The 26,405-nt window shown below is 43.2% G+C and overlaps 1 protein-coding gene across 1 annotated transcript in view; it reads right to left on the bottom strand.

Moving 5' to 3' along the window:
* Positions 1–2,127: 2,127 nt before the first annotated feature.
* LOC143739208 (nitric oxide synthase, inducible-like) overlaps positions 2,128–26,405 on the bottom strand; it is a 62,136-nt gene continuing 37,858 nt past the window's right edge. The window contains exons 12-26 of the mRNA XM_077231519.1: positions 24,283–24,365; positions 24,035–24,179; positions 23,805–23,909; positions 21,713–21,762; positions 21,445–21,619; positions 21,214–21,334; positions 17,281–17,359; positions 14,966–15,156; positions 14,693–14,859; positions 14,373–14,583; positions 14,174–14,261; positions 8,639–8,760; positions 7,864–8,012; positions 2,842–3,036; positions 2,128–2,753 (exon numbers count right to left, since the gene is read on the bottom strand). Of these exons, the coding sequence (XP_077087634.1) occupies positions 2,715–2,753; positions 2,842–3,036; positions 7,864–8,012; positions 8,639–8,760; positions 14,174–14,261; positions 14,373–14,583; positions 14,693–14,859; positions 14,966–15,156; positions 17,281–17,359; positions 21,214–21,334; positions 21,445–21,619; positions 21,713–21,762; positions 23,805–23,909; positions 24,035–24,179; positions 24,283–24,365 (1,920 nt within the window). The 3' untranslated portion in view covers positions 2,128–2,714. The remainder of the gene's footprint in view (positions 2,754–2,841; positions 3,037–7,863; positions 8,013–8,638; positions 8,761–14,173; positions 14,262–14,372; positions 14,584–14,692; positions 14,860–14,965; positions 15,157–17,280; positions 17,360–21,213; positions 21,335–21,444; positions 21,620–21,712; positions 21,763–23,804; positions 23,910–24,034; positions 24,180–24,282; positions 24,366–26,405) is intronic.

The raw sequence follows: 26,405 nt of genomic DNA, 5'->3' as shown, positions 1-26,405 counted from the left end.
TTTCTCTTTATCCCATTAAGATGCTTTTTGGCAATGTTAAGATTGTTAGACATGACAACATCTTTGTTTTCACTTTCTGTAAAGCTGCTTTGAAAAAATATGTATTGTGAAAAGCACTATACAAATAAATTTGAATTGAATTGAATTAAAGCTCAGAGATTTCTTCATGATTTTCATGAACTTTGCATCCTCCCATTTCATGGTCATTTCTTCTTTGTCTTCTGACATTTTCTCATTGAAATCATGTTGGTATTGCTTTTCCTATAGCAACTCAAAGGTTTCAACAGAGATCCTATTTACTCTAGCAGTATGTTGTTCATTTTTATAACTGCCTAGAGAGCCATTAATAACCCACCCCAATAGGGTCCGTATGGCATAGGGACCATCTCCCCGACTATTCACTACTTCCCACAGTTCAAATAATTTGGAGGCGTTGGTGCCTATCAAAAACTCTACTTCAGCTTGAATGTGTGGAATGTGAATACCATCAAGATATGGCCACTGCATGGCCATGTAGATTGGTTTACAGGCGTTTGCTTCTGTGTGTATAATTCTGGTAATTCATAAAAATCCTTACCAGCAAGACTTGAAATCTCCAAGTTTTTTACCACATAGCTTGAGATGATTATTTTTGGGATTAATGGTTAGCAAAAATATTTTTGTCTTTCGTCCATTCAGATGCAGCTTCCTCATCAAACTTTCAGATCAAAACGTAGAGGTACTGCCTGTGTCCAAAAATGCATAGGTCTGAACAATTATGTTGCCCATTGCAGACTTTACACAGACTGGAAGGATAGGTAAGATACCACTGCTACTCCCGGCTCCTATATGACCATATTTTTGATACATGCCTGTTGTTGATAGTTGTTTCTATGTACTGTTCATTATTTGTGTTGGCAGCTTTATCAACTTTGAGCTATATGAAATGAATGTGAAGAACACTGTGATGTTTCTGGTTGCACACTTTGCAAGTTAAGTGCCTTTTACACTCTTTGCCCATGTGTCCAACATGTAAGCAATCGGAACAGACAGCCTATTCATTTATAAAGCTGACCTTTTCCTATGCTTTTTCTTCTCAAACTCTTTACATTGCTCCAAAGAATGAATTTGTGAACAAAAGGTGGTGCAGTTACTCTTGAATTGACTGATTGGATGTTCAGCTTTTGCTTTTTGGATTTCACCAACAATGGGTTTGTTGACGTTGATTACATTAGTAGCAAAACTATACCCTTTCAACTTTGTGACTTCCATCTGTAGACATCCTTTGGTTTATCGGTTGTTCTCATCTCTACATGTTGAATGGACCCAAATATTGGATATGAAATTATTTTAATTTGGTATTCAATGAAGCTGACAACATAATTAAATTTGGCTCTTTGTCTCTGTCTTTCTCTGATATCACATGCAGCTGAGTTTAAAACGAAGCTTTAGAATCACTGCTCTCATGTTTGTTGGCATGTTCAGTTCTTGCATGTACTGTCGATCTGCCATAGCATTGCAACACCCACGTAAAAAAAAAGAGTGCATAATCTTGAAGAGCTGTGATATCTTTATACCTGATCATGGGCCATCCAAACACCTACTTTTCACCAATAACTTCACCAACCACCAATCCTAACAGTCTGCTAATTGTCAATTGTATTTGACGATAGTGGCCCTGACAGAGCCTCCGTTTTCTTGTTCTGTTCCTCCTCTTTCTGCTGCCACATCCACTTTCTCCACCAAGGTCTTCAGTTTTTTTATTTTCTTTTTTCTTTACCTATTCCCACCATTGTCTTGGTTTCTTTTTTGGGCTCTATTTGTTTTTTTTTATTGAATAAGTTTCTCTTGCAAAGTTTTACCAGACAGGAATAATTTTCAAAGTATACTGGTTCTCTATGTTTTCTTTTCATTCTCGTTCATTATCATTCTTCTCTAGACTCTCTTTCTGCTGGTCTGCTTCTACCTCATCCTGATCCACTTCAGTTGAATCTCCTTACTAATTCCACTTATCATGATGCCACAACAGTATATAGAATGTTCATAACCATTTGTTTCATTTTCTTGGTTACTTTTGCTATGGGTGTTTGCCTTTGGAACACATGGTGTGTCTTAAAAGAATTTAAATAAATAAAAGACATTTCAATGTTTGATTAATTATTTAGATGTTATTAAATGTGTTCATTATTTATATAACGTTTTAATTTATTAGTTTCATTGAGATTTAACTGCACTTAATTTGACTGCCCTTTCTTACTTACTAATTTCATCAGACCCACCCCCTTCAGGGATGAAGAAACATACCATTTAACCGTAAATTATTTAGAAAAGATCATTGATACAAAAATATATATAAATTATCAAATGCTGGTGACTTATTGCTGCTTAGAACAATTACTTAAAATAGAGCATTAAATTAAATCACATCGCAGCCCACCTACTACAAAGATACACAAGTAATCAATCCCGTTTGATGTAAATAAAGAAAAACGTCTTGGGTTACGACTATAACCCTTGTTCCCTGAGAAGGGAACGAGACACTGTGTACCCAAAGTGTTGTATCTACGAAGTTTGAGTTCCCTCTAAATGGAACTATATTTACATCAGTTTAAAACTGTTAAAGAACATAAATAGTGGAAAAACATTAGAATCACATTAGTTAAATTTGGTTCCCAGGTCCCAAGCTTGTGGTAAAACTGTGAATTAACTTTATATGATGCTGCAGATCTCTGCAATTAAGCTCCAAAAATGTCTTCATGGTATCTCTTCTCCACCTGCCAACAAAAAGAACATGATGGCGTGAGTTCACAGGTCACATAGCAGTTCATACAAGGACATGAGGATTAAAACAGTGAATCACACCTTCAACCTCTCTAGAAATTCTCTAGCTTCTGTGAAGGTCATGCCTGTTTTATTCGCCAAGATATCTTGCAAAGTGCTAGCAACATCACGGGCCATGTTCATGCCACCACAGACATACAGATGACCTGCATTCTTGTGTAGAACCTCCAAGGCCTTTTCAGATAGCTGCTCCTTCAAGACATCTTGCACATACATCTGTTCCAAACAACACAAGCTTGGTTACAGACAGAAGACACAAACTGATACCAGTGTAAGCACATCTGATGAACAGTGAAAACAGACTGAGAAAACGCCTCAGGTTACATATGTAACCCTGGTTCCCTGATAGGGAACAAGACGCTGCGTTTGAGACGCGATGGGAACGCTCTGCGTGATTACGTCGTGAAGCACGTGTAAAATCAGTCCAATGGAAGCCCACTACGACATAGGTGACGTCATAGACCAGGAAACTATATAGCAGCCCTGAAATCAGGCCGCGACAGCTTCTGAAAAACCTGAAGCAAGTCGATCAGGGCATGCAGGAAGTATGGCAGGCAAACGCAGCGTCTCGTTCCCTATCAGGGAACCAGGGTTACATACGTAACCTGAGACGTTCCCTTTAAAGGGAACTCGAGCTGCGTTTGAGACGCGATGGGAACCCCATACCCACTACGCCATAGTGACAAATGCCCGTTCTGCGTGAAGTCCTGCGCACACTAAGAAGCAAGCAACCTCGCCCCAGGAGTGGAGAGGTCAAGGTCATAAAACCTGACAAATGTATGCGGAGAGGACCATCCTGCCGCATTACACACGTCAAGAAGGGAAACTCCCGAAATTAAGGCCATAGAGGCCACCATACTCCGAGTAGAATGGGCCCGCACAGCCATAGGTGAAGGCTGTCCCGCCGCTTCATAAGCCAATGAATAGCCTCGACTATCCATTTACTCATCACCTGTTTAGATGCAGGGCATCCTCTCTTGAGTGACCCAAAACAAACAAATAATTGCTCAGATTTACGCCACAGAGAAGCTCTGTGAATGTAGGCATCTAAAGCCCGGACTGGACATAACAGTTTAAGCTGTTCCTGATCTGGGGTATTAAAAGGAGGAGGATAAAAGGCCTGCCGCACTATTGGGCCCCAACATTTAGTGGGACCTTAGGAATATAACCCGGTCTAGGGTAGAGGAATGCTTTCACCATACTAGGTGCAAATTCCAGACATGAAGGAGCAACCGACAGAGCATGTAAATCACCAATTCTCTTGATAGACGAAATAGCAAGGAGAAATATAAACTTTAGAGTGAGGAATTTTTCTGAAACCTCCTCGATGGGCTCGAAGGGAGCCAAGGCCAGACCCTCAAGTACAATGGCTAAATCCCAAGCCGGTGCTCTAGATTGCAGTGCAGTCCTGAGCCTCAATGTACCATGGAGAAAACAAATAATAAGAAGATCTCTCCCAAGAGAAGAAGCCCCGAGAGGGGTGATAAGCAGATATAGCCGCTACGAACACCTTTAAGGTGGAGGGAGATAATCCAGCAGAGAAACGGTTTTGAGGAAATCGAGAACTGTACCAACCGGGCAGTTAACAAGATTTAAAAAACGTTCTCCACGCCATGTAGAGAACAGTTTCCATTTCAATGTACATAGTTTTCTCGTGGAAGGAGCTCTGGATTGAAGGACGGTCTCAACGACCTCAGTCGAGAGACCGGATTCTATGAGCTGGGCCCCCTCAGAGGCCAAGCCCACCGTTTCCACAACTCCGTTTAACCCTTTTCTATTATGTGCAGGACCCATAGAGAAATATTTGGCAGAAGTTTCCACGCTGCCAGAAATTCCGATAAGGAGCCCAGTCTCTCGAGACTGGCCTCTGGATTTGATTGAACAATCATTTCGGCGCCCTGAAGCGGCGAACCGGCAGGGAACAACCGAACTGACCGTTCTACAACCCTCCTCAGAGGATTGCACGTGGACGCTGACACCTCGGCGCCCTGAAGCGGCGAACCGGCAGGGAACAACCGGAGTGGCAGCGCTGCGACCCTCCTCAGAGAGTCCCACCCCAGCAGAACTCCCGGGAGCATTGATAACGGGGGGAATGTGTACAGGTGCAGCATCGGCCACACCTGCACCATAGCGTCCAGTCCGAGAGGAGCTGGATATGTGAGGGAAAACCATAGCGAAAAGATCGACCTGAGCTTGACCAAAGATTTCCCATAGGAGCTCCACAACCACGGGGTGAAGTCTCCATTCCCCGGGCCTCAGCCCCTGCCTCAACAGGATATCTGCTCTGATTTACGAGATTGTCAGTGTGTTGTCCGGGCCCTCCGCCGAGCGGCCTCTCATGATCACTTCCGACTTGTGAGGGAAGCATCCGTCGATAGCATAATGCGTCGACAAGAAACCCCCAACACTGGGCCTGGGCGAGGAACCAAGGTTCTTCCACATGACCGAGGCACGTAGGCATAGCCGCGTGACCTTGATCATGTGAAAACGGATTTCCCCTCAGAGAAAACCCCTTGGTCCTGAGCCACCACTGCAGGGGTCTCATGTACAGAAGGCCAAAAGTAATTACGTTGAACGCAGCTGACATGAGACCCACAGTCTGAAACTGTTTCACAGTGAGTGACTGGCCTAGATAAACCCATATTACACCTAGAAAAGTGGTCCTCTGAGCTGGGAGGATCACACTCTTCTGGCGTTGAGTGGCAACCCCAACATCTTTAAATGAGACAGAACGACATCTCGATGCCGAACTGCCATATGCTCAAATTGAGCTAGGATCAACCAATCGTCGATATAATACAATACGCGAATGCCCTGGAATCTCAAAGGAGCCAGAGCTGCATCCACGCATTTTGTAAAGGTGCGGGTGATAAACCTAGGCCAAATGGAAGAACCCGATACTGGTATGCTTCGCCCCATTTTTAAAGCGAACCTCAGGAACTTCCTGTGATGAATAGATACTTGGAAGTACGCGTCCTTCAAGTCTATTGTGACAAACCAGTCCTCGGACTGAATCTGTGATACAATCTGTTTGAGTGTAAGCACTTCCTGCTCCATAACCAGAGCCTGCTGTGAGTCCATTACCGTAGGGAGGACCCCCTGAAATCTGGGCGGACGAGAACCGCTGTAACCCTTTTCTATTATGTGCAGGACCCATAGAGAAATATTTGGCAGAAGTTTCCATGCTGCCAGAAATTCAGATAAGGGGAACCAGTCTCTCGAGACTGGCCTCTGGATTTGCTTGAACAATCATTTCGGTGCCCTGAAGCGGCGAACCCGCAGGGAACAACCGAACCGACCGTTCTACAACCCTCCTCGGAGGATTGCACGGGGACGCTGACACCTCGGCGCCCTGAAGCGGCGAACCGGCAGGGAACACCCGAACTGGCAGCGCTGCGACCCTCCTCAGAGAGTCGCACCCCAGTGGGAGCCGAGGAGAAACAATTTCTCAAAACCGTCCCTCCTTTTATTTTTCCGAAAGGACTTCTTGTCTAAGCTTTATTAGAGATGACGACAGTCCTCTTTTTATTTAGATCTTGCCTACCTCTAACAGCTTGGTTCCTACGATCCTCTGAGGAGGATCGTATATATATATATATATATATTCTCGAATATATTCTCGAATAGAGTCAATGCTGACATCCTCACATTCATCTATGTCCTTAAATACTTTACCCACCAGTACTGCTATATATATACAGTACTACTATATATATATATATATATATATATATATATATATATATATATATATATTCTCGAATATATTCTCGAATAGAGTCAATGCTGACATCCTCACATTCATCTATGTCCTTAAATACTTTACCCACCAGTACTGCCTCATAAAAATTATTTATTATTAAAGATGGCTGGTGGGTAACGTCGGGGTTAAAAATGATCACGCCGACTCGGGAGAGAGAAAGCTCGCAAGCGTCTCTATAATCCAAGGCACTGTCATACCATGATACTTAATACCCATAACATTACTCTAGTTAAGACGTTTGGGTATTAAACACATAAAATAGAAACCGGTTTATTCCACGATCTCGACACCTCAGTGTGGAGATAGGGAAAAACCAGTAGTCCCCGACGAGGAGGCTGAGATACAGAGTTTTCCTGTTTTTTTAGATACATTTCATCTAATAAACTCTTTTTATTTTCACTCTCATAATGTTCAGCTGTCCAGTAAATATTTAACTAGCAACAGCATTAGAAAAACCTCCTTTAAAAAGCTCATCTTTACTCAACAGAGTTATGAGCTGCCCATTTATTGAAAAATCAAACATCTGCCTTTTTCTTAATACTTTTATTTGTTTTGTTCACTTTTTCTTAACAAAACACTAACGATACCAATTCCTCGGAACTGGAAATCGCAGCACACTGGATCTGCAGGTGAAAGCTAAGATAGGGCGGAGCCCGTCCCAACCCACGCTGTCAGATCCGTTTGCGAACCCCAAAATGCCAGTCGCCGCCGTGTCTAGGCAACAGCGGGACCCGCGCGGGTAGCGCGAACCGAACCATTCTCCTCAAAGAACGATCGGCGAGAGCGGAGCGTCTTCATAGATAGACTCATACAATGCACACAATCAGCCCCCTCGAGGACTGACTGGGCATGCTCCACTCCCAAACAAGCAACACAAAGCTGATGTGTGTCCCCACCCATAATATAACGAGGGCAGGGAACAACACACCGTCTATAATCTTGCTTGCTCGCCATAATAATGATAGATTGGGCTTGACAGACAACAATAAATAGACAAGGACAGATATACAGAGAGCGCTTGCTGAAGGTACAGAAGCTGTCGCGGTCTGATTTCAGGGCTGCTATATAGTTTCCTGGTCTATGACGTCACCTATGTCGTAGTGGGCTTCCATTGGACTGATTTTACACGTGCTTCACGACGTAATCACGCAGAGCGTTCCCATCGCGTCTCAAACGCAGCTCGAGTACCCTTGAAAGGGAACCTTACTGAATTTTGACACACAAAGTAAATGTATAATTATGTTGAGTATAGTACAGCATGAACAGAACTAGGGATGTACCTTTGGTTTACCAGGCTGGCGAGAATAAGCTGCATTGATATTGTCCAGAATGCCATCAAGTCTCAACTTCAGAGTTTCTACTTTATACAGATGGTCTGTTTGTGAATCACGACATCCAAATAGCAGTGTCATAGGAGTCATTTGCAGACCTAACAATTTGTCAATTAAAAAAGGCAATACATTTAGGATAAAAGCTTTGAGGATAGAACTTTTAAAATACAAATAACTACAGACTAATTTTAACTCAAATACCTACAACATACAACAGTACTGTTTAAAGGTTTGGGGTTAGTGAGAAATCTTATGCTCACCAAGGCTGTATTTATTAATCAAAAATACAGTGACAACAATAATATTGTACAATAATATTACAATTTAAAATGACTGTTTTGTCTTTGAATATATGTTTGAAATGTAATTTATTGCTGTGATGGCAGAGCTGAAAGTCTTCAGTTTCACGTAATCCTTCAGAAATCATTCAAATATGCTGATTTGCTGCTCAAAAAAACATTTAATATTATCAATTTAAAAAAAAGTTATGATGCTTATTAGTTTTGTGGAAACATGATATTTATAAATGTGAATCTGAAGTTTTTTCATTCATTTTTTACTTACTGACACCTAACCTTTGAACAGTAGTGCATAACTGGTCAAATCAAATACAGGATATTGTGATAACTGGTTTGGATCGATATAACCTTAGTGTCTCAAGGCAAGAGTCATAAAATGATTTTGTGTCTAAACTTCATGACCTTAAATTCAGAGCATGCATTACCTGTCTTTTTCATGTCGTGAATGCGCTGTTGCCAGAAGCTGCGGAAGGGAGCAATACCACTGCCAGCCCCTATCAGAATAACTGGAGTGATGGGGTCTTCTGGGAGATGGAACCCACCTGAGCTGAAATAATGAGCAGTAAAAAAGTCAAGTTCCCTTTCAAGGGAACTCGAGCTGCGTTTGAGACGCGGTGGGAACGCTCTGCGTGATTACGTCGTGAAGCACGTGTAAAATCAGTCCAATGGAAGCCCGCTACGACATAGGTGACGTCATATACCAGGAAACTATAAAGCAACCCTGAAATCAGACCGCGATAGCTTCTGCACCTTCAGCAAGCGCTCTCTGTATATCTGTACTTGTCTATTTATTGTTGTCTGTCAAGCCCCTTATATATATATATATATATATATATATCACTATGGCGAGCAAGCAAAGTTATAAACCTTGTGTTGTGCCCTGCCCTCGTTATATCACGGGTGGGGACACACATCCTATGTGTATTGCTTGTTTGGGAGTGGAGCATGCCCAGTCAGTCCTCGAGGGGGCTGACTGTGAGCATTGCTTGAGTTTGTCTATGAAAACTCTCCGCTCTCGCCGAGCGTTCTTTGAGGAGGACGGTTCGGTTCGCGCTCCCCGAGGTGCGGGTCCCGCTGCTGCCGAGGCACAGCGTCGAATTTCATCTTGGGGTTCGCAGATGGATCTAGTAGCGGGGTTTGAGACGGGCCCCGCCCTTTCTCAGCCCTTACCTACTGGATTCGGTGTCTTTGCCCAGGAAGGAGCCCGCTCTGCGGCTTCTCCTTGCCAGGCTGAGGCACCAATATTACGGCTATCCAGTTCTGAGGATCTGGATGTCGGTAGTATGGGGGATATTGAGTGTTCGCCAGCTCATACCCCTGCTGATGAGGAGCTTATGGAGGTTTTATCTCGTGCTGTTACTAAATTAAATATTGAGTGGCCAGCCGATGATTTTGATGTTGAATCTAGAAAGAGTCTTTTAGATGAACGTTATTTACCATCTAGATCACGACCTCCTCGTCGGGAACTCCCGTTTTTTCCCGATCTCCACGCCGAGGTTTCGAGATCGTGTATTAAACCGGCGTCTTTCAGAGTGCATAACCCACAAACTAAGAATTATAGTAAAGTTCAAGGGATTGATCATTATGGTTATTTGACTATGCCTCGTGCTGAAGACACACTAGCGAGCTATCTCTCCCCTGAGTCTTCTTCTTCTCTGAAAGCCCCGACGTTACCCACCAAACCATTAAAAAATACATCTTTGTTGGTGGGTAAAGCGTATTCGGCAGCAGGTCAGGCCGCAGCATGTTTGCACACTATGTCGATTCTCCAAGCGTACCAGGCTGACCTGCTGAAGGACATAGACGATAGTGAGGAAGTTAGTGCTGACGCAATTCGAGAATTGCGTCGCACGACAGATTTATCTCTCCGAGCCACCAAGGAGACGGCCACGGAACGCCATTTATGGTTAAATTTATCAGGAATAAAAGATAAAGATAGATCTGTTCTTCTGGACGCACCGCTGTCACCTACAAGTCTGTTCGGCGATGCTATAAATTGTGTCGTCGATAGGTTTCAAGAAAATAAGAAACAAGCGGCTGCGTTTCAGAGGTTTCTTCCTCGCCAGTCTATTGTCCCCGAGGCTGCTCGTAGTATAAAGTCTGAGCAGCCTCATCCGTCTACGAGCTCCGCTCACAGAGTTCAACAAAAACAGAGCGTCGCCGCTCGGGCACCTCCTCAATCTACGGTTCCTGAGTGGCGCTCGCAGCCCAGACCTGTTAGGGGTAGACAAGATCTGAGGACTGTTATCTCTAGGAGAGCTTGGGCTAAGAAGAAGTCCTGACGCCAAGGCTATCAGGCTTCTGAGGGTGGTCCCCTCCAGGGAGGAACGGTTCCGAGGAACCGTCCCTCCTTGGCACCCTCTGGGGGGCGACTCTCCGAGGAGAGCCGCAGCGCTGCCACTTCGGTTGTTCCCTGCCGGTTCGCCGCTTCAGGGCACCGAGGTGTCAGCGTCCCCGTGCAATCCTCTGAGGAGGGTTGTAGAACGGTCAGTTCGGTTGTTCCCTGCCGGTTCGCCGCTTCAGGGCGCCGAAACGATTGTTCAATCAAATCCAGAGGCCAGTCTCGAGAGACTGGTTCCCTTATCGGAATTTCTGGCAGCGTGGAAACTTCTGCCAAATATTTCTCTATGGGTCCTGCACATAATAGAAAAGGGTTACAGAATTCAGTTTGGTTCTCGTCCGCCCAGATTTCAAGGAGTCCTCCCCACGGTGGTGGACTCACAGCAGGCTCTGGTAATGGAGCAAGAAGTACTGACACTTCTTCGAAAGGGAGCTATAGAAAGGGTTTCTCCTCCCAGCAGAGAGTCAGGGTTTTGCAGCCGTTACTTCATTGTTCCAAAGAAGGATGGAGGGCTGCGTCCTATTCTAGACCTGCGGCAGTTAAACAGCAGGGTTCAGAAACTCAAGTTCAGAATGCTTACACTCAAACAGATTGTATCACAAGTTCAGTCCGAGGACTGGTTTGTCACAATAGACTTGAAGGACGCGTACTTCCATGTATCTATCCATCCTCATCACAGGAGGTTCCTGAGGTTCGCTTTCGGGGGCGAAGCATACCAATATCGGGTTCTTCCATTTGGCCTAGGTTTATCTCCCCGCACTTTTAAAAAATGCGTGGATGCAGCTCTGGCTCCGTTGAGACTCCAGGGCATCCACGTATTAAATTACATCGACGATTGGTTGATTTTAGCTCAGTCAGAGCAGGTGGCGGTTCAGCATCGAGATGCTGTTCTGTCCCACATAAAGAGTTTGGGGTTGCGGCTAAACACCAAAAAGAGTGTGCTCCTCCCTGCTCAGAGGACCACTTTTCTAGGTGTAATTTGGGATTCGACCACAATGCAGGCACGCCTGTCTCCTGCTTGTATTTCTGCGATTCTCACAGCCGCAAAGAATGTGAAACTAGGCCAGTCACTCACTGTGAAACAGTTTCAGAGACTGTTGGGTCTCATGGCAGCTGCGTCCAACGTTATTACTTTTGGCCTTCTGTACATGAGACCCCTGCAGTGGTGGCTCAGGACCAAGGGGTTTTCTCCGAGGGGAAATCCGTTCCGCAAGATCAAGGTCACGCGGCTATGCCTTCGTGAATTGGCCTTGTGGAAGAAACCTTGGTTCCTCGCCCAGGGCCCAGTGTTGGGGGCTCCTTGTCGACGCGTCACGCTTTCGACGGATGCTTCCCTCACGGGATGGGGGGCGGTCATGATAGGCCGCTCGGCGCAAGGTCTGTGGCAGGACCATCAATGTTCCTGGCACATAAATCGTTTAGAGTTGATGGCGGTATTTCGAGCACTCAAATATTTCCTGCCAGACCTGAGAGGCCATCACGTGTTGGTCCGCACAGACAACACTTCGGTGGTCTCCTATATCAACCATCAGGGGGGTCTGAGGTCACGTCACCTTTGCAAATTGGCCCATCAGATCCTCCTATGGGCCCAGGGGAAGTTACTGTCGCTCAAGGCGGTATATATTCCGGGGCGTCAGAATGTGGGAGCAGATATTCTGTCGAGACAGGGGCTGAGGCCCGGTGAGTGGAGACTTCACCCAGAAGTGGTGGAGTTCCTGTGGGAAAAGTTCGGTCGTGCTCAGGTAGACCTTTTCGCATCATCAGATTCAACCCATTGTCCCATGTGGTTCTCTCTAACGCACCCAGCTCCTCTCGGTCTGGATGCTATGGTGCAGGTGTGGCCGAGACTGCAACTGTACGCCTTTCCCCCGATATCTTTGCTTCCGGGGGTTCTGGAGAGGGTTCGCCGAGAAGGGGCTCGTCTGCTACTAGTAGCCCCTTATTGGCCGACCCGAGTTTGGTTCTCGGACTTGGTGTCTCTTCTGGACGGCTCCCCATTGGAGATCCCAATCAGGGTGGACCTCCTGTCTCAGGCCGGGGGCACGGTATTTCACCCTCGGCCGGAGTTGTGGAAACTGTGGGCCGGGCCTCTGAGGGGGCAAGGCTCAGGGAGACCAGTCTTTCGACCGATGTTGTAGAAACCATTCTTCAATCCAGAGCTCCTTCCACGAGAAGGCTGTATGCGCTAAAATGGAAACTTTTCACCACATGGTGTGTTGAACGTCAGTTAGATCCTGTTAACTGCCCTGTTGGTTCAGTTCTTGATTTTCTGCAAGACCATTTCTCGGCCAGGTTATCTCCTTCCACCCTAAAGGTTTACGTGGCGGCTATATCTGCCTACCACACCCCTCTGGGGGGTACTTCTATTGGGAGAAACCCTCTAATTACTCGCTTTCTCCGTGGTACATTGAGGTTGAGACCTGCACTGCACTCTAGAGCACCGGGTTGGGACTTGGCCATTGTACTCGAGGGTCTGGCTTTAGCTCCCTTTGAGCCCATCGAGGAGGTTTCTGAAAAGTTCCTCACTCTAAAGACTTTATTTCTCCTTGCTATCTCATCTATCAAGAGAATTGGTGATTTACATGCTTTGTCGGTTGCTCCTTCATGGCTGGAATTTGCACCTGGTATGGTGAAGGCATTTCTCTACCCCAGGCCGGGTTATATTCCTAAGGTCCCACTGAATGTTGGATGCCCAATAGTGCTGCAGGCCTTTTATCCTCCACCCTTTAATACCCCTGACCAGGAACAGCTTAACCTGTTATGTCCAGTCCGGGCTTTAGATGCCTACGTTCACAGAGCTGCCCTGTGGCGTAAATCTGAGCAACTATTTGTTTGTTTTGGGTCACTCAAGAGAGGATGCCCTGCATCTAAGCAGGTTATGAGTAAATGGATAGTCGAGGCTATTTCATTGGCTTATGAAGCGGCCGGACAGCCTTCACCTATGGCTGTGCGGGCCCATTCTACTCGGAGTATGGCGGCCTCTATGGCCTTCATTTCGGGAGTTTCCCTTCTTGACGTATGTAATGCGGCAGGATGGTCCTCTCCGCATACATTTGTCAGGTTTTATGACCTTGACCTCTCCACTCCTGGGGCGAGGTTGCTTGCTTCTTAGTGTGCGCAGGACCTCACACAGAACGGGCATTTGTCATTATGGCGTAGTGGGTATAGGGTTCCCACCACGTCTCAAACGCAGCTCGAGTTCCCTTGAAAGGGAACGTCTCAGGTTACGTATGTAACCCTGGTTCCCTGATAGGGAACGAGACGCTGCGTTTGCCTGCCATACTTCCTGCATGCCCTGATCGACTTGCTTCAGGTTTTTCAGAAGCTATCGCGGTCTGATTTCAGGGTTGCTTTATAGTTTCCTGGTCTATGACGTCACCTATGTCGTAGCGGGCTTCCATTGGACTGATTTTACACGTGCTTCACGACGTAATCACGCAGAGCGTTCCCACCGCGTCTCAAACGCAGCGTCTCGTTCCCTATCAGGGAACCAGGGTTACATACGTAACCTGAGACGTTTTCTATGTTATTTAGATATGGAGAACAGAATGTTAAAATGCCTTTATAAGTATTTAAATGAGATATTCATATTCGGCATTTAACTATCTATCATCGGTACCGGTGAATGAAGCATGGAACTGTGTATCCCCGTTTGATGGTGTTAAGCCATGTGCTGCAGGTGCCATAACGCATTGGGCCTTCTCCATCTACGATACAACAGAACACAACGTTATACTTACATCTCACGTGGTGTTTGATTATAAAATAATTATCCAATGTCTTTGTTTTGTATGTTTTCTACATGTTTAGTATCATACCCTGGGTTTGGTACTCCACCACAGACACTGTGAGGTGCAGCTCGTTTGGATGACGGTCCAATGAGGAGCTGACAGAGTAAAGGCGGGGCTTGAGCAGAGGAAGCTGGCTGAGAAGGAAGGCGGTAGGGACTTTTAGAGAGGGAAATTCTCCAAGCACCTCCAAGAAGGTGGGCCTGTAGAAATCTTTCCATGTAGAATATTCCTGGAAATCCTATGGAGAAATGGTAGAATGCTGTAAATGGTAATATGTGTAATTTAGAATAAAATTATAAACAAATGTCTCTTTAAATTCTTATAAAGAAAGAATGTAACGCAATTACCGATGCAAGTGCCTCAAGACGTTTGCGATCCTCTTCCTGACCAGCCACTGTAGAGAGTTTGCGCAGGAGGCTTTGTGAAGGTGGAGTTGTGACATCAAGGAAGTATGTAAGAGCCTGGACCAGAGTGCAAGGAGGGATACATTCATCTTTCTGCCATCTCATTTCCACTGAAAGACAACACAGGAAAGAGTCATAACAATAAGCTTGGATTTTGTGCCCCATATCAAATATACTTGTATATAGTTTATTATAACTGCCATTAGTGGTTGTTACCAGGGCTAGAGTCAGAGAGGGACTCCAGGTGAAGGCTCTGGTTAATAGGAGGGGAATCTGGGAGATGCTTCACAATACCATCCACCAGCTCTGCAGAATTCTCTGGGAAAATCCCCACATGATCTCCAGGGGCAAAGTTCAAGACCTCTGTGTTTCCATCCATCTCCATCTCAACCAGGATAGTAGAACGACTGAAAATAGAATATATAAGTTGAAAAACAGCACTGTCAGTAATGTGTACAAGCTCAGCTGAAAGTGAATGTTCTCATAACTTTAGCTAACGTTCTGGCAAGGTTCTCTCAATGTTATAAACAAATGTTCTTCCAGTAACATTAATAGAATGTTTGTTCGAAAATGTCTGGTCTTTAATAACGTTCTCAAAACATTAACATAAAACATTATTTATACATTTCTCATTGAATATTTTTCTAAAACATTTTAGTTGGATGTTCGTCTAACTTTTTTTAAAATGTTACTAGTTTCAGAATGTTCAGGAAATATTCAAAAGTAACATTCCCATATTAATCGCAAACTGATTAAAGGTATTGTAGTTAGAAATCCCCAAAAATACTTTTTTCCAATTTTTTCCAAACTGTCTTTATATATCAATGCATAATTAAAATGTAAGTACTCTGGAAAATAAATTATAAAAATCGAGTGTCTGTAGTTCTCTCAGGACTGTAATAAACACAGCTCATTATTCCATTCGGGACGAAAGAAATGATTGGCTGGGGCGACTGTCACTCTCCCTCGCTACCATGGATACCACCTCTGCTGATACAGGAGGAGCCCAAATGCGCGCACCCGTTTGAAAAGGAACGGAAGCTAGTAATAACAAACAATTATGGCAGAGAAAGAACAGTCACAATTCTCAGTAACGTTACCTGCATATAGAGGCAGCGAAGTCAAACGAGTTAAAAAAAGGAAGACAGTATTTGAAAAGGCTATGAACAAAAAGTCTTTGGATAAATAAAGAAATCATAAGAGAGTTGGCGTGGCTTTCCAGCGTCGGCTACTACTGAGTGATCTCAAGGGGCTGAAAAGTGACTCCATGATGGCTTTATTTCTGCTGGACAGGTAATCTTGCTGTTTTCATTTTGATGGCATTTATTTTTTCATGAAGCATGCATCACTAGCACACCTAACTACCTAATATTAGCTACCTAACGTTACGTAGCATAACTAACGGTACTGGCTTAGCTATGACAGTGTAACTTTGGTGTCGACTAGTATAACGTTACTGTTAGTGAGCCAGGGTTGAGACGATAAATAAGCAATAGGCCTATCTGCAGTCGAAAGCTGTTTTATTTAATTTCGCCGAATCTAACTTTAGGTTAAAAAGTTTAGGGGATCTATTTTTATACCTAGCTTTACCCTCTGCCTAAACTGTGTTCCTATTTTCACCGTGAACTCTACCTACTCCGTTTTTTCACGTTTGGTTTGTTGTTATATGCTCTACATATGTTTACATATGTCTTTATGTTGTATCTGTATGTGCTATACAATATATGTTGTGTGTGTGTGTGTTATATTATCTTGGGTCTGCAATGCAGTTGTGAGAAGGTGTTTGAGTGTATGTAATTCAGTTTATCTGTAAACAATCTTATGTTATGAATCTTACAAATTCACCTTCATCACAGTGTAACTGATAGTAACGGCAAACGTGTATCAATGAAGCTATTTATAGCTTTGCCTTATATTGAGTTTGATTCCGTTACGAGCTAGTAAAATATTTTAAACTTTACAAGTATCGTTATGCGAGCTGGATAGTGAGTACTAACAGCCATGTTAATTGTTTATATTCATACTGATAAAGTTAGTTATTTTATTACTTGTGATTCTGACATGATGTCACTACACCTGGTAAAGCTGGTAAACACGTCCGACTCTTCCAGCTGAGCGAATGGCCGGGATCGCGCGTTCATTTGTTTTGGGGGCGTGGCTTTGGAAGGAGCCGAGTAGGGAGGGAGTGGGAGTTAATGGAATAATGAGCTGTGTTTATTGTAGTCCTAAGAGGACTACAGACACTCGATTTTTATAATTTCTTTTCCAGAGTACTTACATTTTAATTATGCATTGATATATAAAGACAGTTTAAACAAATTTTGACAAAAAGTATTTTTGTGGATTTCTACCTACAATACCTTTAAATGGAATTTTCCCTTAACATAACCAAGGAATTTTTTGAACGTTCAGAGAACAGAAATAACCTTACTATAACGTTACTGCTATAGCTAAATGGGAATGTTAGCAAAATATTATTAGAACATATTTTTGTTTGCTGGGAGTTAGGTAATGAAATTGTAGATTCATACCTTGACTGAGCGCTCTGCAGTTTCTGCCTTCTTTTCAGCCGCATAGGAAACACAGTTTTGGAGTGTAGAGCAGACAATGCTGTAGAAACAGAAGATTCATATGTGTAAACACTGTATTATGGAAATGTAAGGCCCGGCTGGATCGGCCCAAAGAAGGTTTTCCGATCAGCGGGTTACCCTCTGTGCGTTACCGTCTTTCCGCGTGGCAAAGTAATTTGATTAAATGAAATACATTTTCTCATATGTATTAACTCGTTATTTCATCTGACTACATAAATGAAAAAGGTTTTTAATGATATCTGTGCATCATTAAGTGTAAGCGAATGTTTGACTTCTTTTTAACTCTTTACTGAAAATAATATCCGAGCCGATTAGAATAAAATAAAATGTTTACAATTTATTATGACAAGTAAATGTATCACGCCAATTGCATAATCAGTTCAAAGATAATAGATACAAACATCAAATGCTCTGAAATAAAGAGAGAAGATGCAATACCTTGACATTATAAGATACATGATGCAAAGTGTTTTGGTGCACTTCGCATCACGGGCTAGTCTGGGTTATAGAAACGTGCCGAGCTCTTGCATTTCATTATATAGACAGACCTCATTTCAAATGTAAACATGAGTTCACAGTGGGGATTCACATTAATCACCGTCCCAGACTTACTGGGGGCTGAAGTTGATTTACATGGAACCTGTTGAAAAGACAAGACTGTTTATATACAGTATTTTTAGTTTGCATGCAGTTCCCAAGCCGACCATTAGGGGCGCAGCCATTTGTGAATAAGGAAAGCTTCTGTGTTTATTTAGTCGGCCCAGAGCATCGGTGATAGTTGCATGTTCCCTCGTTTTTCTTTTTCCTTACTTCACTGTGTGCGTCCTTGAGACAGGTGGGTGTTTAGCTGTGCAATGTCTGCAATGTTAAAGTGTATAAGAGTGTTACTAGAGTATGTTTGACATTATTTTTTCATGTTCGTCGTTGTTAGCACTTGAGCTAAGATGTTAAGACAAGTCATGTTTTTTCCTGCGCACTTAATGCTCATTCTATTTTACGTTTAGTTGGTTGATAGCATCCTATTATGCTATTGCAGTCACCTGTATGTCAGTTCTGTTGATTAGTAGTGTAGTAGTGTCTATTTATGTGTAATAGCAGTAGTCCTGAGTAGTGGTGAAGGCTTTCGGGCCTGGATGATAGCATGTGACTGCATTATTACAGTGAATATATGGTGAATTCTACCTATTATCTTCTTTTGGTAAAATTCTAATTTCTCCAGGTTATAATTACACTACTATTTGTTTGTTATTTGTATGTAAATGGTAATTAATATTCCTTTTATTGTCTGTTTTGTTACAGAACCACACACGTATATGTAACTAGTCATTTTATACTCTCCCATCTGAAAATAAAAACCTATAAATGTCCATCCATCCTATTCCCTTGCATTCTAACCGATGCACACTTCACGATCACACCACTATTGAACCACAATAGTAAGAAAGTCTCCTTAACAAATTTGGTGCCAAAACCCGGGAATTGATGATTACGGGGTGAAGATGGATTTTGATCCGCAGAGAGGTGGTGCCCGTCCACGGAGAACAGTGCGACCGCCAGGATGGATGAGCGATTATGACGCACTGCCACCTGCCCCACTGGAGCAGTACAGGGCCAGAGAGGGATACGCCAGGATGACGCCCCTCCAGCAACCCCCAGAACAGATAAGTGCAACATCTCCTGCTTATATTAGAACTCCCATCACTGAACCAGCATTATCCAGTGCTCCCCACGAGTTTATAAACGTTGTGCAACAGCTGCAGGAATAAAACAGGCGTCTTCAGATGATGTTTACAGATATGTGGAGACGGATGGATCGTGGCACTGCAACCATGCCTTCTACAAGTTTGCAGCCTGCGCCGCCAGGAAGTATTTCAGCCATTTATTCATTTTATTCATTGTGGCGAACAGGACGGGCGAGGGACGTGAGAGAACGGCGTGAGGCCAGTGGTGCGATTGATAATGAGCAACACCTGTGAAGCACAACGGTCTCGCATCTCTCACGGAGGAGCGGAAGCATAAAGGAGGAGCGACGACGTTGATGATCGAGAGAGGAACAGGCCTGTATTTTAGTTGTATTTTGGTTTTTGTATTTGTGTTTTATTTTAGCCAGCAGTCGTCCGCGAGGGGCTGTTGGCCGTTATGTTTATTTTGGGTAAGCCAGCAGTCGTCCGTGAGGGGCTGCTGGCTGTATTTTAGTTTGTTAGGTTTATTTTAAATAAAGATTATTTTGATTGTTCGCCGGTTCCCGCCTCCTTCTTCCCTGAACATTGTTACACTGGTGCCGAAACCCGCGAAGAGGGAGGAACGCGCTGTCAGAGAGTCCTCGCCGCTGTGGGGAATCCGCGGTGCCATCGAGCATGGTGCGCGAGTCGCCGCCGCTCGCCGTGGGCCGGAGGGGGGGTGCGCTGGAGTGAGTTGCCGGTGGGACGGTCGAGCTCGCTGCCGGCCGCCTGGGTATTGGAGGGGCGGCTGCCATCCGGGAGGGATAGGAGGAGTCGCAGCCGCTCGCCGTGGGCCGGAGCCTGCTGCCGTCCACCAGCGAAGGGGAGGAGCAGGGAGCGGGGGACTACTGCCGTCTGCCCAAGGCACTGAGGAGCCATCGCCGTCCACCGGGCGGCGGAGGAGCGTCGAGCCGTCCACCGAGGGCTACCCAGCGTCACCACCAGGCACCGCGTAGGAGATCGCCCAGCTGGTGGGGGACCAGATGGCAGCGCGTTGTGGGAACCGGACCAATTATTTTATTTTTTTTTCCTCTCTCCCCTCTCTCGATCTGTCGCTCCTCATGCTTCCGTCTCCGGTTCCCTCGGCTTGTCGGTCCATACCCCCCAGGGATCGCCGCCGCTGGGGGGGAGTAGGAACAGGCTCGTCGGTACCCCCCGTCCTGTGGGGGCGATGGGGGTATGTGGCGAACAGGACGGCCGAGGACTGAGAGAACGGCGCGAGGCCGGTGGTGCGATTGATAATGAACAACACCTGTGAAGCACACCGGTCTCGCATCTCTCACGGAGGAGCGGAAGCATAAAGGAGGAGCGACGACGTTGATGATCGAGAGAGGAACAGGCCTGTATTTTAGTTGAGTTTTGGTTTTTGTATTTGTGTATTATTTTAGCCAGCAGTCATCCGCGAGGGGCTGCTGGCCGTTATGTTTATTTTGGGTAAGCCAGCAATCGTCCACGAGGGGCTGCTGGCGGTATTTTAGTTTGTTTGGTTTATTTTAAATAAAGATTATTTTGATTGTTCGCCGGTTCCCGCCTCCTTCTTCCCTGAACATTGTTACAGTCATTTATACTCTCTCATCTGAAAATAAAAACCTATAAAGATCCATCCATCCTATTCCCTTGCATTCTAACCGATGCACACTCCGCGATCACACCACTATTGAACCACAGTAGTAAGAAAGTCTCCATAACAGAACCATTTGCTAACAATGGGAATATGATTTGAGTGAACACCTTCTGAGACCATGGGACCATTTGCCTGGAAGACACACCCTCCTATGTACCGGCATGTGAATTATTTCTAAACTCTTAAATACCTTATAACCTTTTGGTTTACTTCTTTGAGAATGAGACCTTTGTAACAGTCGCACTGAGACATTTCAAATGATATCAAACATGTGTAATACTGTATGATAATTATTCACATTAAACTATATAGATTTTTGGGTGAATTTCAGGTGATCTCAGCATGATAGCAAGAGTGAACGGGGAATGGGGGTTCAAGGGAAGAAGATGTAGATTAGGATTGCTTAGGTGAGACTTGCGTCTTGAATGAAATTAAAATGTTAATTTGCCCTCTCTTCCAGTTCTTCCAGTTTTTCCAGTCTTACAGAAATAAACTTTTTTGTCAGTGTTTTGATAAGTAGAGGTTTACCTGTAATTTGGTCCAGAGTGCAAATGTTATGCTGCACTCTGTATCTGTGTGGGTCCCAGGAGTCCAACTGTTGCTCAACACCCTTCAGCTGTTTTTTAATGTTGAACTCCTCACACGCATCCTTAAAAACAGAGAAATGCCATTCATTTGCTATTCATTGCTAAGATTATAAGATTTATTTGAATCATTGAATCATCCAAGCACAGAGGTAATTATAGAAACCTCACCAACCTTAAAAGCAGTGCAAGCCCAGGCAGAGAAGGCCTCGTCCTGCCCATTAAGTTCATCTCCCTCCCCTGTGGCAGTCAGACGCTTGGCCCCCAGCTCACCAAGCTTGTCATCCACAGCATGGGCAAAAGCACAGAATTGTGGGTACACACGTGAGCCAAGGCCAAACACACTGTACCTGTATTAAGAAGAGAATATCAGGACTCCTGTTCTACAAGAGCATATTGACAGGTGATAAAAGTGAAGATCTTAGCATTGCTAGGATACAAACCTGACATTGTTTTTCAGGGTTTGCAAGCTGAAAAGCTGCTTCCTGAAGCTCTGAGGGAGAGAACATATTAATGTTGATTTATTAAGTCAAATAATCACAGTTTCCACAAAAAAATATTAAGCAGCAGAACTGTTTTCAACACCGATAATAATAATAAGAAATGTTTGTTGAGCAGCAAATCAACATATTGGAATGATTTCTAGAGTAATAGCAGCTAAATATCATATATACAGGTCCTTCTCAAAAAATTAGCATATTGTGATAAAGTTCATTATTTTCCATAATGTAATGATAAAAATTAAACTTTCATATATTTTAGATTCATTGCACACCAACTGAAATATTTCAGGTCTTTTATTGTTTTAATACTGATGATTTTGGCATACAGCTCATGAAAACCCAAAATTCCTGTCTAAAAAAATTAGCATATTTCATCCGACCAATAAAAGAAGTGTTTTTAATACAAAAAAAAAAGTCAACCTTCAAATAATTATGTTCAGTTATGCACACAATAGTCAATACTTGGTCGGGAATCCTTTTGCAGAAATGACTGCTTCAATGCGGCGTGGCATGGAGGCAATCAGCCTGTGGCACTGCTGAGGTGTTATGGAGGCCCAGGATGCTTCGATAGCGGCCTTAAGCTCATCCAGAGTGTTGGGTCTTGCGTCTCTCAACTTTCTCTTCACAATATCCCACAGATTCTCTATGGGGTTCAGGTCAGGAGAGTTGGCAGGCCAATTGAGCACAGTAATACCATGGTCAGTAAACCATTTACCAGTGGTTTTGGCACTGTGAGCAGGTGCCAGGTCGTGCTGAAAAATGAAATCTTCATCTCCATAAAGCTTTTCAGCAGATGGAAGCATGAAGTGCTCCAAAATCTCCTGATAGCTAGCTGCATTGACCCTGCCCTTGATAAAACACAGTGGACCAACACCAGCAGCTGACATGGCACCCCAGACCATCACTGACTGTGGGTACTTGACACTGGACTTCAGGCATTTTGGCATTTCCTTCTCCCCAGTCTTCCTCCAGACTCTGGCACCTTGATTTCCGAATGACATGCAAAACTGAGCAACAGTCCAGTGCTGCTTCTCTGTAGCCCAGGTCAGGCGCTTCTGCCGCTGTTTCTGGTTCAAAAGTGGCTTGACCTGGGGAATGCGGCACCTGAAGCCCATTTCCTGCACACGCCTGTGCACGGTGGCTCTGGATGTTTCTACTCCAGACTCAGTCCACCGCTTCCACAGGTCCCCCAAGGTCTGGAATCGGTCCTTCTCCACAATCTTCCTCAGGGTCCGGTCACCTCTTCTCGTTGTGCAGCGTTTTTTGCCACACTTTTTCCTTCCCACAGACTTCCCACTGAGGTGCCTTGATACAGCACTCTGGGAACAGCCTATTTGTTCAGAAATTTCTTTCTGTCTTACCCTCTTGCTTGAGGGTGTCAATGAAGGCCTTCTGGACAGCAGTCAGGTCGAAGTCTTACCCATGATTGCGGTTTTGAGTAATGAAACAGGCTGGGAGTTTTTAAAAGCCTCAGGAATCTTTTCCAGGTGTTTATAATTAATTTGTTGATTCAGATGATTAGGTTAATAGCTTGTTTAGAGACCCTTTTCATGATATGCTAATTTTTTGAGACAGGAATTTTGGGTTTTCACGAGCTGTATGCCAAAATCATCACTATTAAAACAATAAAAGACCTGAAATATTTCAGTTGGTGTGCAATGAATCTAAAATATATGAAAGTTTAATTTTTATCATTACATTATGGAAAATAATTAACTTTATCACAATATGCTAATTTTTTGAGAAGGACCTGTATATATATATATATATATATATATATATATATATATATATATATATATATATATATATATATATATATATATATACATATATATATATCCAAATAAAAAACAGTTAATATTATAATATTTCACAATTTTGATTTTTTATTTGATCAAACAAATGCAGCCATAAGAGACTTCTTTCAAAAACATAACAAAATATTAACGACCCCAAACATTTGAATTTATATTATATATTTCTACATATTATCATTTTAATATAATTATTCACAAAATTATGCCCTTACCACTCCATTACCCGGACTTTCTCCATTGCCGAAAGTACTGGTGACCACCATCAGAAGGCTCTCGGTCTCAAGCTCACTGAAATCATAGTCCTCCATGCATACCAGCTTGTATTAGAAAACAAGAATGAATATTAGATTTGGATCACATTTTTTTATTTAATTTTTTTTCATATACTGCTCTGTTAATAATACAATATTTGAAAGCATTTTTCAAAGACAGCATTTCTTACCCTGGTGTCGAAGGCACTGTTGAGCATGGTTTTCAGTTTTTTGGCAAAGGTCAGTGACTTCCCTGTTTCAGTGGCATAGAGAACAGTGCAGTGCACTCTCTTGGCCATGACTGTTTTGATGAGCATTTGAGAAAAAAACACTGCTCTAAAAAGAAAGAACACAAATATTTTATGTAAATGTCGTTTGTCGTTGGCATTAATGAAGTACAGTGTTGCTTTGTTTGGAGAAGCTGCTGGTCTGTTAGTACCTGATCAGTCCTTTGAAGCTGACCTTACATCTCCGAAGTCCTTTCTTCTCATCTTTCCACTTGTGTGTTAGCCATGCATCAGCCTTAAAACAAACACAAAAACAGCACATATACACTATATTTACACTGCTAATGTCAAAGTCTTCTTTATTTTTTTTCCTCAATGTTTTTTTTAATTTATTTTTACTAAAAGAATAGGAAAAATATACATTATACATCAAAGCATTTAAGAAACCAAGAATTTAACAGAACAGATAAGGACATTAATGGGGAACGTTCTAAAATAAAGGTTGCCTTGAAAAAACTCATTCATTCAGTTAGAATATTTTAAATGTAAGCGTGAAAGGGTTCATATATGCATAATAAATGACGTTTGTTTATCTTTTTATTACACGGCTACCTGTGCAGTTTCATATGGAGTGTTGGGGGCACTGCATTTAAAAACCTGTCGTTCCAAAGCGAGTTCTCAGTGTGTATTGTTCATTGATGGTATAAATTTAAGCCCCCTTAACAATTTCACATGCCCCTCAGTCATTTCATCCTGCAGCCAGGCCTGTTTAATTCAATGTCCATATGTTGGAGGTGAAGAGTCTTTCCATTTGTAGAAAATTAGCTTTCTGGCAAGAAGTGAACAGAAAGCAATAACATCAGATATTGCAAGGATATAACAAGGATCTGCTTGGATTATAATCTTGAATAACAACTCAAAATATTGCTGTCGACATGGCTGGAGCAATGAATTTACCAAACATTTTAGAAAAGGTCTCAAAAATTGAGCCCCAGAATTCTAACAATTTCGGACACGACCAAAACATATGATATAAAGTAGCAGGATCTTGTTACATCGGTCAAAAGTAGGGTCTCCATCACTTTTAAACTTAGCCAATCTGTCCTTAGACCAATGAAGATGATGTACAATTTTAAACTGAACAATTGTGGGCCTGAGACTTATAGAGCATGAAAGTACTCTCCGGATTACTTCCTGCCAAACATCATCTGATATTTGATCCTCCATTTCTTTTTCCCCTTTTTGTTTTAAAGATTCTAAGGCAGATTGTGTTGATAGAGTAGTCCATAGACTTTACTTATGGACTGTTTTACTCCACACCTGTACTCGAGAATAGAATCAATGAGAGATAGAGCGGGACAACTAGAGAAACGGTTTGAATTCAATGACACAAAGCTTCTAAGCTGTAGATACCTAAAAAAAAGTGTGTGTTCGGATCGGAATAGCAATTTTTTCTGACTAACTGTTCGAAGGAGGCAAATGTGTTATTCAAATACAAATCATGTAATGACCTAATGCCATTTTTTGACAAAGAAGGAGTAAATATGTGGTTCTGTACAACAGGTGAGGCAAGCGGAAGATTGTTAAGTGTAAAATGACGTCTGAACTGATACCAAATTTTTCTTGCTTGTAGTACAACTAGGGAGAGTGTAAGGTTAAATACTGATTGTGCCAGTGGCAGCTTAGAACATAATACTGACAGAGGGTTATATCGAATGGATGATTTCTCTATCTGTGCCCAGCTGGCTTTCTTATCTTCCCCCAACAAGAATAGAATATCCCCGATATTCGCCGACCAGTAGTAATGGTGGCAAGGTGGCAAGACCCCCTAAGCTGCGGGGCCTTTGCAATATTTTATCCATTGCCTAGGACGTTTTTTATTCCAAATAAAACTTATAATTTGAGTATTTAAATTACAAAAAATAGATTCTGTGAGAAAGATGGGCAAACATTGGAAAATGTGACCCGTCACAGAAACCAGGGACACAAGTCGGCAGCACAACTTTCGAGCAAAATGAGAAAGAAGAGTTTTTTTTCAAAATTGGTGATTTTCAATTTTTTGGAGAATCTGTTAATTGAAATCACGAAGAAGCCTCTCCATGTTTGAGATAGCAGTATTGGTATATTTAAAAGCTTACATTTTGAGGTTGAAATCGGCTTGTTTTCGGAGATTCTAGCATGCAGTAGGGGCGTGGCGTGTCATTGTCTGTGTGTATTTCCATACTGAATAACCCGGCGCTTTTGCCCCCGCCCTCCAAGTCAACCACATGGCTACTTATTATGCTGTGCTCTGGCCAGCTCTCTCTGATATCAAAATTCAATGAAGATGGATGCC

This window comes from Siphateles boraxobius, unplaced genomic scaffold (genome assembly GCF_051911475.1).
Source record: "Siphateles boraxobius isolate OS27281-9 unplaced genomic scaffold, OSU_SipBor_1 16, whole genome shotgun sequence".
Lineage (NCBI taxonomy): Eukaryota > Metazoa > Chordata > Actinopteri > Cypriniformes > Leuciscidae > Siphateles > Siphateles boraxobius.
This window is presented reverse-complemented; position numbering and strand designations above follow the sequence as displayed.